The sequence below is a fragment of the Mobula birostris genome, chromosome 7 (genome assembly GCF_030028105.1).
Source record: "Mobula birostris isolate sMobBir1 chromosome 7, sMobBir1.hap1, whole genome shotgun sequence".
Classification (NCBI taxonomy): domain Eukaryota; kingdom Metazoa; phylum Chordata; class Chondrichthyes; order Myliobatiformes; family Myliobatidae; genus Mobula; species Mobula birostris.
This window is the reverse complement of record NC_092376.1, coordinates 173,136,202-173,152,511: the sequence shown is the minus strand read 5'-3', so window position 1 is coordinate 173,152,511 and position 16,310 is coordinate 173,136,202. Positions and strand designations below refer to the sequence as shown.

The following is a 16,310-nucleotide window of genomic DNA, read 5'->3' as shown; positions in this document are numbered from 1 at the left end:
GACTTTCCAGAGGTAAAACTTTGTTGCTTGCAATCCTTTTGCTCTTAATATATCTGTGGATTCTCCTTCACCTAGTCTGCCACAGCAACCTCTTGCCTTCATTTAGCTTTCCTGTTTTCCTTCTTAAGTGTTCTCTTGCATTTCTTACCTCATTTGATCTATCTTCCCTATACCTCCCATGAACTTCCTTCTGTTTCTTAACCAAGGCCTTAATATCTCTTGAAAACTAAGGTTCCCTAAACTTGTTACCTTTTCCTTTTATTATGACTGGAACTTTCAAACTCTGTACTCTCAAAATTTCACTTTTGCGGGCCTCCCACTTACCTGTCCCAATCCAAGCTTGCCAGATCCTTTCTGATATCATCTTTCTCCATTTAGGATCTCTCAACCCGAGGATCAGATCTATCCTTCTCCATAATTATCTTGAAATTAATGGCACCATATACTACACTGAGATTCATTTTCTTGCAGGCATTTACAGGAAAATAAAGAAATATAAGAGACTTCATGAAAAACTATACGCAGAGACGGACAAACAACCAACGTGCAAAAAGAATAATACTGAGAACATGAAAAGTCCTTGAAGTCTATCTATTTACTTAATGATACAGCCCTTCTGGCCCTTTCAGCCGCACAGTCCCAGCAACTCCCAGAACCCCTGGTTTACACCTAACCTAATCACAGGACAATTTACTATGACCAATTAACCCACCGAGTACTTCTTTGGACTGTGGGAGGAAACCGGAGCATTCCACAGGGAGGACATACAGACACCTTACAGAGGAAGTCGGGATTGAATTCAGCACCCTGAGCTGCAATCGCCTCGCACTCACCACTCACCACAGTGAAAGTGAGTGTGTAGGTTGTAGAATCAGTTCAGAGCTGTGGTCACTGAGGTTATCCGCACCAGTCGATAATAATTGTTCCTAAACTTGGTGGTGTGGGAACTGAGTACGGGGTTTGGTCTGATCCGTGAGTGTTGTGTGTAACTGATTCTTTTCACCAGATGGTGCAATACCTCGAATTTCTTGGCATGGTGAAGTCCTCCTGCCCAGTTGATGGCAATATCGCACACCTGGAGACACAAAGACACAAAGGCACAGTAAAGAAAAATCTGCAGATTCTGGGAATTCCAGCAACACACACAAAATGCTGGAGGAACTCAGCGGGCCAGGCAGCATCTATGGAAAAAAGTACAGTCGATGTTTCAATTCGAAGCCCTTCAGCAGGACTGGAGAAAAAAGCTCAGGAGTAGATTTCAAAGGTGTGGGAAGGAGAGGGAGGAATGCCAAGAGATAGATGAAACTTGGAGGGTAGCCTCCAACCTGATGGCCTGAACATCGATTTCTCAGACTTCCAGTAATGACTCCACCCCACCCCTCCCTCTCCAAGTTTCACCTGTTGCCTGGCATTTCTCTATCGCCTCCCCACACCTTTCAAGTCTACTCCTCAGGCTTTTCTCTCCTGTCTTGCGGAAGGGTTTCAGCCCGAAATGTCTTGCTGCCTGACCTGCTGAGTTCCTCCACCATTTTGTGCATGTCACACAGTAAATCAACCCAATTCCATCACCAAGAGCCAAGGAGTGAAGTACACGCAGGAGGCAGGGCAGAGAACAGGGAAAGAGAAAGAGAATAGCAGGAGAGAGTGGGAAAACCATAAGATATAGGAGCAGAAGTAGGCCATTCAGCCCATTGAGTCTGCTCCACCATTCAATCGTGGGCTGATCCAATTCTTCCAGTCATCCCCACTTCCCTGCTTTCTCCCAATACCTTTTGATGGCCTGGCTAATCAAGAACCTATCTATCTCTGCCTTAAATACACCCAATGACTTGGCCTCCACAGCCGCTCATGGCAACAAATTCCAGATTTACCAACCTCTGATTAAAGTAATTTCTCTGCATCTCTGTTCTAAATGGACATCCTTCAATTCTAAGGTTGTGCCCTCTTGTCCTAGAATCCTCTGCCATGGGAAATAACTTTGCCATATCTAATCTGTTCAGGCCTTTTAACATTTGGAATATTTCAATGTGATCCCCCCTCATTCTCCCGAACTCCAGGGAATACAGCCCAAGAGCTGCCAGACATTCCTCATACAGTAACCCTTTTATTCCTGGAATCATTCTTGTGAATCTTCTCTGAACCCTCTCCAATGTCAGTATATCCTTTCTAAAATAAGAAGCCCAAAAATGCACACAATCTCCAAGTGTGGTCTCACGAGTGCCTTATAGAGTCTCAACATCACATCCCTGCTCTTATATTCTATACCTCCAGGAATGAATGACAACTTTGCATTTGCCTTCTTCACAACCGACTCAACCCGGAGAAGGTAGGCTTGCCAGGGAAAAGGTGCATGAGATATTATGAAGGGTTGGGATGGAGGTGAGGGCAGGGGCGCTATGACAGCATAGCGTTTAGCGCAATGCTATTACAGCTCGGGGCGTCAGGGTTCATAGTTCAATCCCAGTGTCCTCCGTGAGGAGTTTGTAGGTCCTCCCTGTGAAATGTACGGGTCTTACCTGGATGATCCAATTTCCTCCACAGTCCTACTGGGTAGGTTAATTGTCCCGTGATCAGGTTAGGGTTTAATCGGGGCTGTCGGGAGGTGCTGGGTAGTGTGGTTCGAGGGCTGGGAAGGCCTGTTCCGCTCTGTGTCTCCACATAAAAACGAGTAAAGAAACAGATGGGAAAGTCTGTGAAACACGAAGGATGTTCCAATAGTGGGAGAGTCCCAGAGCAAAGGCTGGCTTTATTTGTCACATGTACATTGAAACACACAGCGAGATGTGTTGTTTGCGTCAACAACTAACACAGTGGAAGGAGGTGCTGGGGGCAGCCCGCAGATGTCACCAGGCTTCTGGCACCAACACAACATGCTCACAACTTCTTAACCCTAACCCTTGGAATGTGGGAGGAAACTGGAGCACCCGGAGGAAACATACGCAAACATGGGGAGAACGCACAAACTTCTTACAGACAACAGTGGGAAACGCACCATGATCTTTCAGCTGGTGTGCTGTAAAGTGTTATGTTAACCACCACGTGCCTCCCCCCTTTGAAATGGAGATGGGAAGGAATTTCTTTAGCCAGAGGGTGGTGAATCTGTGGAATTCTTTACCACAGCTGGTTGTGGAGGCTAAGTCATGGGGTATATTTAAAATGGAGGTTGATAGGTTCTTGATTAGTCAGGATGTCAAAGGTTACAGAGAGAAGGCAAGAGAATGGTGTTGAGAGGGATAATAAATCAGACATGATGGAATGGTTGGTCTCAAGGTCAGTAATAATAACCCAGGGTGGGAAAGGGGGTCAGAGGGAGCAGACAGACTAGGGAACTGGAGTGATACAAATCTAGAGCAATGCACGAGACCAAAATCAGGAGAGTGCAGGGTGCTTAGTGGGTTACAGAGCCCCTCCACCACTGAAGTCCCTCACTGTAAAGCAACACCCAACTATTTCTTCATGACTGAGGTCACAGTGACTGACATGACAGATTTACCTTGTTATTCAGTTGCGTTGCTCCCTGCAGAGAAGCTCCTGTATAGCGCGAGCAGAACTCAAATAATCCGGGAAAAACTGGACTGAAATCACAACACAGGTTTCATTTGTTACTACTCTATCCATGACAACAAGAAACTTCACACAGCTCCGCATTTCACAGAAACTAGCCTCCCTCCCCCATGGACTCTGCCTCGGTAAATCAGCCAGCATAACCAAACATCCCAGCCACCACAGACATTCTCCCCTCTTCCTTCTCACACCCGATGCAGAGTATTTATGTATGGAATGATCTGCATCTCCATACACATGACAATGATAAACCACCCAGCATCTCCGTACACGTGACAATGATAAACCACCCAGCATCTCTGTACACACAATGATAAACCACCCAGCATCTCCGTACACACAGTGATAAACCACCCAGCATCTCAGTACACACAATGATAAAACCACCCAGCATCTCAGTACACACTATGATAAAACCACCCAGCATCTCAGTACACACTATGATAAACCACCCAGCATCTCCGTACACACAACGATAAAACCACCCAGCATCTCAGTACACACTATGATAAACCACCCAGCATCTCAGTACACACAGTGATAAACCACCCAGCATCTCCGTACACACAATGATAAAACCACCCAGCATCTCAGTACACACTATGATAAACCACCCAGCATCTCCGTACACACAGTGATAAACCACCCAGCATCTCAGTACACAGTGATAAACCACCCAGCATCTCAGTACACACAGTGATAAACCACCCAGCACCTCAGTACACACAATGATAAACCACCCAGCATCTCCGTACACACAATGATAAACCACCCAGCATCTCAGTACACACAATGATAAACCACCCAGCATCTCAGTACACACAGTGATAAACCACCCAGCATCTCAGTACACACAATGATAAAACCACCCAGCATCTCAGTACACACAATGATAAACCACCCAGCATCTCAGTACACACAATGATAAACCACCCAGCATCTCCGTACACACAATGATAAAACCACCCAGCATCTCAGTACACACTATGATAAACCACCCAGCATCTCAGTACACACAATGATAAACCACCCAGCATCTCAGAACACACAATGATAAAACCACCCAGCATCTCAGTACACACTATGATAAACCACCCAGCATCTCAGTACACACAATGATAAAACCACCCAGCATCTCCATACACACAATGATAAAACCACCCAGCATCTCAGTACACACAATGATAAAACCACCCAGCATCTCAGTACACACAATGATAAAACCACCCAGCATCTCAGTACACACAATGATAAAACCACCCAGCATCTCCGTACATGTGACAATGATAAACCACCCAGCATCTCAGTACACACAGTGATAAACCACCCAGCATCTCAGTACACACTATGATAAAACCACCCAGCATCTCAGTACACACTATGATAAACCACCCAGCATCTCCGTACACACAACGATAAAACCACCCAGCATCTCAGTACACACTATGATAAACCACCCAGCATCTCAGTACACACAGTGATAAACCACCCAGCATCTCCGTACACACAATGATAAAACCACCCAGCATCTCAGTACACACTATGATAAACCACCCAGCATCTCAGTACACACTATGATAAACCACCCAGCATCTCAGTACACACAATGATAAAACCACCCAGCATCTCCGTACACACAATGATAAACCACCCAGCATCTCAGTACACACAATGATAAAACCACCCAGCATCTCCGTACACACTATGATAAAACCACCCAGCATCTCCGTACACACAATGATAAACCACCCAGCATCTCAGTACACACAGTGATAAACCACCCAGCATCTCAGTACACACTGTGATAAAACCACCCAGCATCTCAGTACACACAGTGATAAACCACCCAGCATCTCAGTACACACTATGATAAAACCACCCAGCATCTCAGTACACACAGTGATAAACCACCCAGCATCTCCGTACACACAATGATAAACCACCCAGCATCTCAGTACACACTATGATAAAACCACCCAGCATCTCGGTACACACAATGATAGACCACCCAGCATCTCGGTACACACAATGATAAACCACCCAGCATCTCGGTACACACAATGATAAACCACCCAGCATCTCGGTACACACAATGATAAACCACCCAGCATCTCGGTACACACAATGATAAACCACCCAGCATCTCGGTACACACAGCGATAAACCACCCAGCATCTCCGTACACACAGTGATAAACCACCCAGCATCTCAGTACACACAATGATAAACCACCCAGCATCTCCGTACATGTGACAATGATAAACCACCCAGCATCTCCGTACACACAATGATAAACCACCCAGCATCTCAGTACACACTATGATAAACCACCCAGCATCTCAGTACACACAATGATAAACCACCCAGCATCTCCGTACACACAGTGATAAACCACCCAGCATCTCCGTACACACAGTGATAAACCACCCAGCATCTCAGTACACAGTGATAAACCACCCAGCATCTCAGTACACACAGTGATAAACCACCCAGCACCTCAGTACACACAATGATAAACCACCCAGCATCTCCGTACACACAATGATAAACCACCCAGCATCTCAGTACACACAATGATAAACCACCCAGCATCTCAGTACACACAGTGATAAACCACCCAGCACCTCAGTACACACAATGATAAACCACCCAGCATCTCCGTACACAAAATAATAAACCACCCAGCATCTTAGTACACACAATGATAAACCACCCAGCATCTCAGTACACACAGTGATAAACCACCCAGCATCTCAGTACACACAATGATAAACCACCCAGCATCTCAGTACACACAGTGATAAACCACCCAGCACCTCAGTACACACAATGATAAACCACCCAGCATCTCCGTACACAAAATAATAAACCACCCAGCATCTTAGTACACACAATGATAAACCACCCAGCATCTCAGTACACACAGTGATAAACCACCCAGCATCTCAGTACACACAATGATAAACCACCCAGCATCTCAGTACACACAGTGATAAACCACCCAGCATCTCAGTACACACAATGATAAACCACCCAGCATCTCAGTACACACAGTGATAAACCACCCAGCATCTCAGTACACACAGTGATAAACCACCCAGCATCTTAGTACACACAATGATAAAACACCCAGCATCTTAGTACACACAGTGATAAACCACCCAGCATCTCCGTACACACAGCGATAAACCACCCAGCATCTCCGTACACACAGTGATAAACCACCCAGCATCCCAGTACACACAACAGTGATAAACCACCCAGCATCTCAGTACACACAACAGTGATAAACCAACCAGCTACTTACCAGTTAAACACACACAGGATGCTGGAGGAACTCAGCAGGTCAGGTAGCAGCAGCATTTATGGAGAGGAATAAACAGTTCACGCTTGGAGCAAGACTCTTTCTCAAGATGGGTGAGGGGTCTCTGTCCAAAACGTTGACTCTTTCTTCCCCTCCATAGATGCTGTCTGTCGTGCTGAGTTTCTCCAGGATTTTGTGTGTGTTGCTCTGGATTTCCAGCATCTACAAGATCTCGTGTTGAAAAATGACCAGTTAGGAGACTGAGCTGATTAAATTTCAGATCCCACATAAACAGGAGTAAGACCAGACAATTACCCACCATCTAAATCACAGCTCTGCAACACCTACACATTAATAATTGCTCAAAGCACCTGGACCACGGCCTTCCATACTCCTCTCATCCATGTGCATATCGACACTTTTTAAATGTTGAAATCAAACCTGCATCCACCACTTTCTCTAGCAGCTCATTCCACACTCTCACCACCCTCTGAGTGAAGAATTTCCCCTCAGGTTCCCCTTAAACATTTCACCTTTCACCCTTAACCTATGATCTCTGGTAAACCTCTTGTGCTCTTGATCTCCTCACTAACTTTCAATCCCCTGACCCTGATCACCTCATGGATGTCCAGTCCGTATATATTTCTATCCCCCATCCAGAAGGCCTGAAAGCTCTTCAGCTCTCCACTCCTTTGTCAATAAAAGAACCAATCATTTCCCCTCCACCATCTGGCAGAACCGGTTCTCACCCTCAACAATTTCTCCTTCAACTCCTCCCACTTTCTCCAGACTTGACAGATAGCCATGGGCACTCTAGTGGGCCCTAGCGATGCCTGCCTTTTTGTTGGCTATGTAGAACAGTCCATGTTCCAAGCCTTTCCTGGTAATCTTTCTCAACTCTTCCTGCACTATATTAATGACTGCAATTGTGCTGCTTCATGCACCCATGCAGAGTTTGTCAATTTAATCAACTTTGCTTCCAACTTCCACCCTGCCCTTAATTCACTTCACCCGTTTCTGAAACCTCCCTCCCCTTTCTCATTCTCTCTGTCTCCATCTCTGGAGTCAAATTGTCAGCGAACTTCTTCTATAAAGCTACCGTTCCCACGGCTATCTTGACTATACACTGAAGTGGCAGATGGAATATTGTGGCAAGAAGTGTATGGTCATGCACTTTTGTAAAAGAATTAAACGCAGAGACTATTTTCTAAGTGCAGAGAAAGTTAAAAAATCCGAGGTGCAAAGGGACTTGGGGGTCCTCATGCAGGATTCCCTGAAGGTTCATTTGCTAGTTGAGTGGGTGATGAGGAAGGCATATACAATGTTAGCATTCATTTAGAGAGGACTAGAATATAAAAGCAAGGAGGCAATGTTGAGGCTTTAGAAGGCACTACTAAGCCTCATTTGGAGTATTGAGAGTAGATTTGGGCCCCTTCTCAAAGGATGTAATAAGGCGGGGGTGCGGCTAAGTAGTTATGGCACCCAATGGCGATTCCTTTGCTTGCATCTCCAAAAACAGCTCTATTTCCATCTTTAATATCTCTAGTTTTCCCTCTCAGGGTTCTTTTGAAGACCCTGACCTGGCGTTGCATGCCAACTACGGTTCTTTGTGGGAAAGGCTTGGCCGAAGATTTTGGCTTGGATTCAGAAGCCTGGGATCTCGAGGAACTGGAGACGGACGGATCAAGGGCCGGTGTCACCACAGCAGATCCATGTGTTGTTGGGGGAGTCGGAACATCTGCTGTGTGCCTGGGAACCCGGGATCTTTGTGATCTCCAGGCACAGAGCTCGAAAAAAGTGACGTAACGGACTTTTAACATCGTAAAACAGCGAGTTGTTTGTTATGTCTCCCCGCCCGCTGGAAGATGGAGTCATCTCTTTCTCCCTTATTAGGAGAGAGAGCCTGCAGCATGTCGAATTATAGAGTGACCAATGTAGTGTTTGGGGTAACTGCAAGTCTGTGTCTTTGCTGTAGCTTTGCTCACGCTTGAGTGCTGGTAGCGGGTGCGCTTTATTTTCGCTGGTGGGGGGAGGGGGATTGTTGCTTTCTGCCACTTATGCAAGGGAGGGAGGGGAGCTGGGGGGGGGGAACTTTGGGGTTCTAACATTTAACTGTCGTTCATTCTTGGGGCACTTCTCTGTTTTCGTGGATGGTTGCGAAGAAAAAGCGTTTCAGGATGTGTATTGTATACATTTCTCTGACATTAAATTGTACCTTTGAACCTTTGATATTGGAGATGCCCCAGAGGAAGTTCATGAAAATGATTCCGAGATTGAAAGGCTTATAATGAGGAGCGTTTGATGGCACTGGGCCTGTACTCACTGGAATTCAGAAGAATGGGGGGGGAATCTCATTAAAACCTATCCAGTGTTGAAAGGCCTAGATAGAGCGGATTAACGGCAGACCAATCTATCATTAGCAATGGACCAATAGATTCACAGAGAGCACGAGCTTCACATAAGTCAGGGTGAAGAGTTTAAAAAAGGAGCATTTCACAGGGCTCGGCGCATTAGTGACGGTCCAATCAATTCGTGATTCATTAGCAGTAGAAAATAAAAGTAAAGCAGGGTCAAAGCAGAGCCTCATTGTGTGGGTAGACCAGTGCAGGAGTGGAAACTTGAAGCTTGGCTCGAGAGACTTAAGTAAGGAGGCACAGGTAAGTAACGGGTAAGACTGTTGTAGTAGTTGAATAAAAAGTCACTAAATTACAGCTAATTAAATAAAGCAAGGAAGACGCAGGATCAGGTGATGAGCTGTAGCTGCATGATGTGGGAGCTGGTGGACCCCACTGGTTCCTGGTAACCACATCTGGAGCTGCTCGAGGAACTCAGGCTCAAAGTTGATGACCTGGAATCTGAGATTCAAACACTGCGGCGCATCAGGGAGGGAGAGAGTTACCTGGACCCTCTCTTCCACGAGACAGGCACACCCATTAGATTAACTGCCTCAAAGCCTGTCTGTGGTCAAGAACAAGAGGGTGTGACTGCTAGTGAGGCAGGTAGTGGGATCCAAGAGACAGTGCTGGAGGAGCCTCAGCCTTTGAGCTTGACCAACAGGTCTGAGATCCTTGCTCCCTGTGTGAATGAGAGTGGGGGCTGTAGGAAGGATGAGCAACATAACTGTGGCACCGTAGTTCAGGGAGCCATTCAACAGGCGGGAGAAAGAGAAATGGAGTGGTAATTGGGGATAGTATAGTCAGGGAAATAGAGAGAGTTCTCTATCGTGAGGATAGAGCATCCCGAAGGCTGTGTTCGGGACATCTTATCTGAAATGCAGAGGAATTTGCAGTGGGAGGGGAAAGTTCCAGTTGTCGTGGTCACTATGAGTACCAATGACATAGGTAGAATGAGGAAAGAAGTTCTGCTCAGGGAACTGGAACAGCTAGGGACCAAATTAAAAAGCTGAACCAAAAAGGTGGTAATCTCTGGATTACTACCTGAGCCACGTGCAAACTGGCATAGGGTCAAGAAGATTAGAGAGTTAAATGCATGGCTCAGGGATTGATGTGGGAGATGTGGGTTTCAATTCAGAGGAAATTGGCACCAATATTGGGGAAGGAGGGAGCTGTACCAGTGTGACGGGCTCCACCTGAACCGTGATGGGACCTGGATCCTCGCAAATCGCACAACTAGGCCTGTGGATAGGACTTTAAACTAAATAGTCGGGGTGTGGGTTCAACAGATTGGAGAAGTATGGATAAAGTAAATGAGCAAAGTGTGGATAAAGATAAAGAAAAAACAAAAGATAAAAAAGAAAAGTAAGAGTGGAGTGAAGAAAAGTCAAGTGCAAAAGATTACAAGATTTTAAAAGCACAATGAATGTAAGGGCACTTTATCCGAATGTAAGGGCACTTTATCCGAACGCACATTGTATTCGAAACAAGGTCAGTGTGGCACAAATCAGTACAAAGGGGCCATTACAGAGACATGGTTGCAGTGGGGAGAGGATTGGGAATTAAATATCCATGGATATCAGGTAATACGGAAGGATAAGCAGGAAGGTAAGAGAGGTGGGGTAGCACTCTTAATTAAAGAAGAGATCAGGATGATAGAGAGAGATGATATAAGATCTAAGGAGCAGAATGTTGAATCCATCTGGGTAGAGATTAGGAAGAGTAAAGAGAAAAAAATCGCTGGTGGGAGTTGTCTATCGGCCACCGAATAATAACATTACAGTGGCACAGGCAATAAACAGAGAAATATGTGAGGCATGTAAGAATGGAACAGCAGTTATAATGGGGGACTTTAACTTGCACATAGATTGGGTGAATCAAGTTGGTTGAGACAGTCTTGAGCAGGACTTCATAGAATGCATCTGTGATGGCTTTCTTGAATAGTATGTTACTGAACCTACAAGGGAACATGCTATTTTAGATCTGGTCCTGTGCAATGAGACAGGTAAAATTAGTGATCTTGTAGTTTGGGATCCTCTTGGAAAGAGTGATCACAGTTATGATTGAGTTATTCATACAAATGGAGGGAGCAACAGTTCCATCAAAAACCAGTGTATTATGTCTAAACAATGGAGACGACAATGGGACGAGGGAGGATTTGGCTAGTGTAGACCGGGACACAGGCTATATGGTGGGATGGTTGAGGAATGGTGAAAGTCTTTCAAGGAGATTGTTCACAGTGCTCAACAAAAGTATATTCCAGTTAAAAGCAAGGACAGTCATGGTAGGGAGAGCCACCCTTGGATAACTAAGGAAATAAAAGAAGGCATCAAACAAAAAGCTCATGCATACAAAGTCGCCAAGGGTAGTGGGAAACTGGGAGATTGAGAAAACTTTAAAAAGCAACAAAGAACCACTAAGCGAGCAATAAGAAAATAAACCAGCACTAAATATAAAAACAGATAGTAAGCGTTTTTATAATTATATAAAGTGGAAAAGGGTGGCCACAGTGAATGTAGGTCCCTTGGAGGACGAGAAGCGGGAATTGTTATTAGGTAATGAGGAAATGGCCAAAGCTTTGAATGATTATTTTGTGTCGTCTTCACCGTGGAGGGCTTTGTCCAACATGGCAAAGAGAGATGTTACGAATGCAATGGGAGGTGAGGCCCCCGATACAACAGCTATCACTAAAGAGGTACAGCTGAGCAAACTTGGGGGCCTGAAGATAGAGAAGTCCCCTGGTCCTGACAGAATGCATCCCAGGGTACTGAAAGAAATGGCAGAAGTTATAGGAGAGGCTTTGGTGACAATTTTACCAAAATTCTTTGGGCAGTTCCCAGTAGATTGGAAGACAGCGAAGAGGGGAACAGATGGGTGTTATTAACTTGGAATTCCAGAAGGCGTTCGATAAGGTGCCACATAAAAGACTTATCCATAAGATACGGATGCATAGAGTTGGAGGTGATGTATTAGTATGGATAGAGGATTGGTTAACTAATAGAAAGCAGTGAGCTGGCTGCTGGCTGTGTGCCCAGAGACCCGAGTTCTTTGGACACAGAGCTTGGAAAAAGCAGCACAACAGACTTTTAACACCATAAATTGGTGAATATATGTCTCCCCTCTCACTGTGAAAGGGGGACGTGTTTTTTCCCCTTATTAGGGAGAGAGAGCCTGTGGTATGTCAAATTACCAGGTGAAGGAGTAGTCTTTGGGGCACTGCAAGTCTGTGTCTTTATTGATGCTTTGCTGCACGCTTGAGTGCTTGGTGGAGGATGCAGATGCTTTTTTCTGGTGAGGGGGGTTCAATGCTTTGCTGCTGCTTATGTGTGGGAAGGGGCAACTGGGGGGGGCTTTTGGGGTTCTAACATTTAACTGTCATTCATTCTTTGGGGCACTCCTCTGTTTTCGTGGATGTTTGCGAAGAAAAAGAATTTCAGGATGTATATTGTATACAGTTCTCTGACATTAAATGTACCTATTGAATTATGAAAGAGATAGATAAGATAGAGGCAGGAACGTTGTTTCCACTGGTAGGTGAGACTAGAACTAGGGGACATAGCCTCAAGATTCGAGAGAGCAGATTTAGGACAGAGATGAGGAGGAACTGCTTTTTTCCAGAGAGTGGTGAATCTGTGGAATTTTCGGCCCAATGAAGCAGTGGAGGCTACCTCAGTAAATATATTTACGACAAGGTTGGATAGATTTTTGCATAGAAGGGGAATTAAGGGTTACGAGGAAAAGGCAGTTAGGTGGAGATGAGTCTATAGCCAGATCAGCCATGATCTTATTGAATGGTGGAGCAGGCCTGACGGGCCAGATGGCTGACTCCTGCTCCTATTTCTTATGTTCTTATGATGTTTCCTGTGGTGGGGGAGTCTACCCTCAGAATAAAGGGGCGTCTAATTAGAATGGAGATGAGGATCTTCTTTAGCCAGAGAAAGAACCTGTGGAATTCATGGCTGTGAAGGCCAAATCATTGGGTATATTTAAAGTGGAGATTGACAGGTTCTTGATTAGTCAGGGCATGAAGGAATACGGGAGGAGACAAGAGATTAGGGCTGAGAGGGATATAGATCCCTTCATCTCCAGCCCTATACTTTTCCCACCCGGCTAGCCTCACGTATCACCTTCTAGCTAGCCTCCTTTCCCTCCTCCCACCTGTTTATTCTGGCGTCTTCCCCCTTCCTTTCCAGTCCTGAGAAGGGTCTCGGTCTGAAACGTCAACTGTTTGTTTATTTCCATAGATACTGCCTGACCTCAATGGAAAATGCATCCTTGCACTTATCCTATCTATACTCCTCGTAATTTTGTTTACCTCTATCAAATCTCTCCTCATTCTCCTACACTCCAGGGAATAAAGTTCTAACCTATTCAATCTTCCCCAATGACTCAGATCTTCAAGTCCTGAAAACATCTTTGTAAATCTCTTCAGTATTTGTACTAACATCAATTTCTCCATATAATTTCAAACACTATTATATCAAATTTCTCACAGATTTTGATCAGGCAGAGTGAATGGTCCATTTCATATTTAGCAGTTAAGTACAGAGCTGAACTCTGCCATGGACGGTCCAAGCTCGGCGGCAAAAGGAGCAGAATTGGGCATGGGACTAGTAACTCCGTCCTGTGAAAACCCAGAGCTATAGAAGCTCCAAAGATCTCCTCCATGGGAGAGGAAAGATACATCAAGAAGATGGGCTACACCCGAAAAGAGAGAGGACTCTGGTGAGCTACTGACAGCAGCCTATGTCCCAGTGGACTTAGTAAAATTAAATATAGAGCTGTCCGTTTATACTTAACAGTACTAGTCTTTATCTTACCAATCGTCCCCCACATTGAAGGTGTTCAGACTCTTGGTGAAGCCCTGCATGTTGTTGGGGCTCACGCGCTGTAAGAAGTCAATGTAATCCTCGGAGTGAAAACGACACATGTCGTGCTGAGAGGCCTGGTACGGCTTGAAGACCTGCAAGGAAGAGAACAGTAACCCTCGGGCTGGTTACGGGCACCGTCGGGGCCAGAGACAAAGATCGAAATAGTTACAGACACAGAGCTCCACCAGGTGTGCAGCTCTGTTCACCCCCATTACAGGAAGGGTTTGGAGAGGGTACAGAGAGGGCAAAGATAGTGTAGCAGTTAGCATCACAGTGCCAGCGTGAGTGAATTTCCTGCCGCTGTGGAAAGGTGCTGGCCTTCATTGGTTGGGGCATTGAGTGTGTCAGGAAGTCTTGTTGCAGCTCTATAAAACTCTGGTCAGACCACACTTGGAGTCTTGTACGCATTTCTGGTTGCCCTGTTATAGGAAGGACGTGGAGGCTTTGAAGAGGGTGCAGAAGTGTACCAGGGTGTGATCTGGATCAGAGGGCATGTGCTATAACAGGTTGCTTTCTCTAGAGCAGCGGAGACTGCAGCGAAACCTGATAGAGGTTTATAAGACTATTAGAGGATTTGGGTGAGAGTGGGTGGGATAAAGATCCTGAAAATGTGAGGTGCAGACGTAACAAGACACCATCAGGATGGCACGATAGAGCAGTCAGCACAATCACTTTACAGAGCCAATTCCTGACACTGTTTGTAACGAGTTTGTACATTCTCCCCATGACCTCATGGGGTTCCTCCAGGTGCTCTACTTTCCGGTCACGTTTCAAAGTAGCACGGGTTAGGGTGAGCAAGTTGTGGGATCGCAATGTTAGCTCCAGGAGCATGGTGACACTTGCTGGCTGCCCCCAGCATATTCTTGCTGATTTGATTTGATGCAAACAATGCATTTCACTGTAGTATTTGTATCTGTACACAACAAATAAAGCTAATCTTTGAAGACAGCTCAGGGTGAGGGCTGGGGGGAGGCCAAGGGACAGCACAGGAGTGTAGTGGTTAGCACAATGCTTTACACTATCAGCCACCCAGGTTCAATTCCTGTTGCTGTCTCTAAGGAGTTTATATATTCTCTCCATGATCACTGGGGGTTCCTCAGAGAACTCTTGTTGGTAGGTTAGTTGGTCATTGTAAATTGTTCTGTGATGAGACAAGGGGACTGCTGGGTTGGGCTGGAAGGGGCCGTTCCACACTGTATCTCAATAAATATAAAAAAATAAATATTCTCCACTTTTAATCATTTTCTTTCTCATCAGTCTAATGTGTTTTTGATGTTGTTTATTATTACACCCTGGAGGCATTGAGGACGTTGTAAGAGGGAAGGGTTAGAGTAATTGAAACTCTAAGGTTAGCACAACATCATGTTCTATGAACGTGGTTACTGTATGGTCTTTTTGTGCGTTTTCCAGTTTCTGGCTATAGAAATGAATCCAATTATTCCCATCTTCCATGCCAGTTAACTGGTGATGAAGATCACAAGCTACACAATGGAGACCACAGACACTGGAATCATGAGAAACACACAAGATGCTGGAGGAACTCAGCAGCTCATGCAATCAACGGAGGAAGGTGGACAGTCGATGTTTCAGGTAGAGTCCCATCACCCAGATTAGAGCCACCTTTACCCAAAGATCATTGCTGGCAGGAGATTGTTGATTTCTTTATTTTACAATCCCTTCCAGCCCAACAAGCTGAGCCTCCTAGCAATTCACTGATTTCATCCAAGCTTAATCACAGGACAATTTATAATGATCAAACAACGTACTAACTTCGGACTGTGGGAAGGAACTGGAGCACCCAGAGGACACCCACGTAGTCACGGGGAGAACACAGACTCCTTACAGAGGCCGCTGGGAGTTAACTCTGATGCCCCAAGCTGTAATAGCGTTGCGCTAACCACTACACTGAGAGGTGGGACTGTGTCGGCTATCAACAGCAGCAGAGGTGGCCTGCTTTGTAGTACAGATCCCTGCAATTCAGTGCAATGAAACGCTCCCAAGTCACGGCACCAACCATCATTTTTTTGTAGAGTCCGTAGTGAAGAACCAAGCTGTGTGTGAGAGACAGGCGATGTGGTTTCATTGGGTGTCCAGCACCTAAACAACGACAGACACAAAACACTCAGTCCACAGAAAGGCTGTTCACTTATCTTAGACGTGCTTGTGCTGTGTACGACT

At 45.5% G+C, this 16,310-nt stretch overlaps 1 protein-coding gene across 3 annotated transcripts in view; it reads right to left on the bottom strand.

The window, feature by feature from the left end:
- hdac3 (histone deacetylase 3) overlaps positions 1-16,310 on the bottom strand; it is a 72,227-nt gene that overhangs the window by 45,081 nt on the left and 10,836 nt on the right. The window contains exons 2-5 of one of the 3 annotated variants that reach the window (XM_072264089.1): positions 16,147-16,229; positions 14,082-14,224; positions 3,494-3,575; positions 1,019-1,075 (exon numbers count right to left, since the gene is read on the bottom strand). In XM_072264089.1, the coding sequence (XP_072120190.1) occupies positions 1,019-1,075; positions 3,494-3,575; positions 14,082-14,224; positions 16,147-16,229 (365 nt within the window). Of the gene's footprint in view, positions 1-1,018; positions 1,076-3,493; positions 3,576-14,081; positions 14,225-16,146; positions 16,230-16,310 lie in introns of those variants that run through there. The other 2 variants (XM_072264091.1, XM_072264092.1) reach the window with 2 other exon arrangements.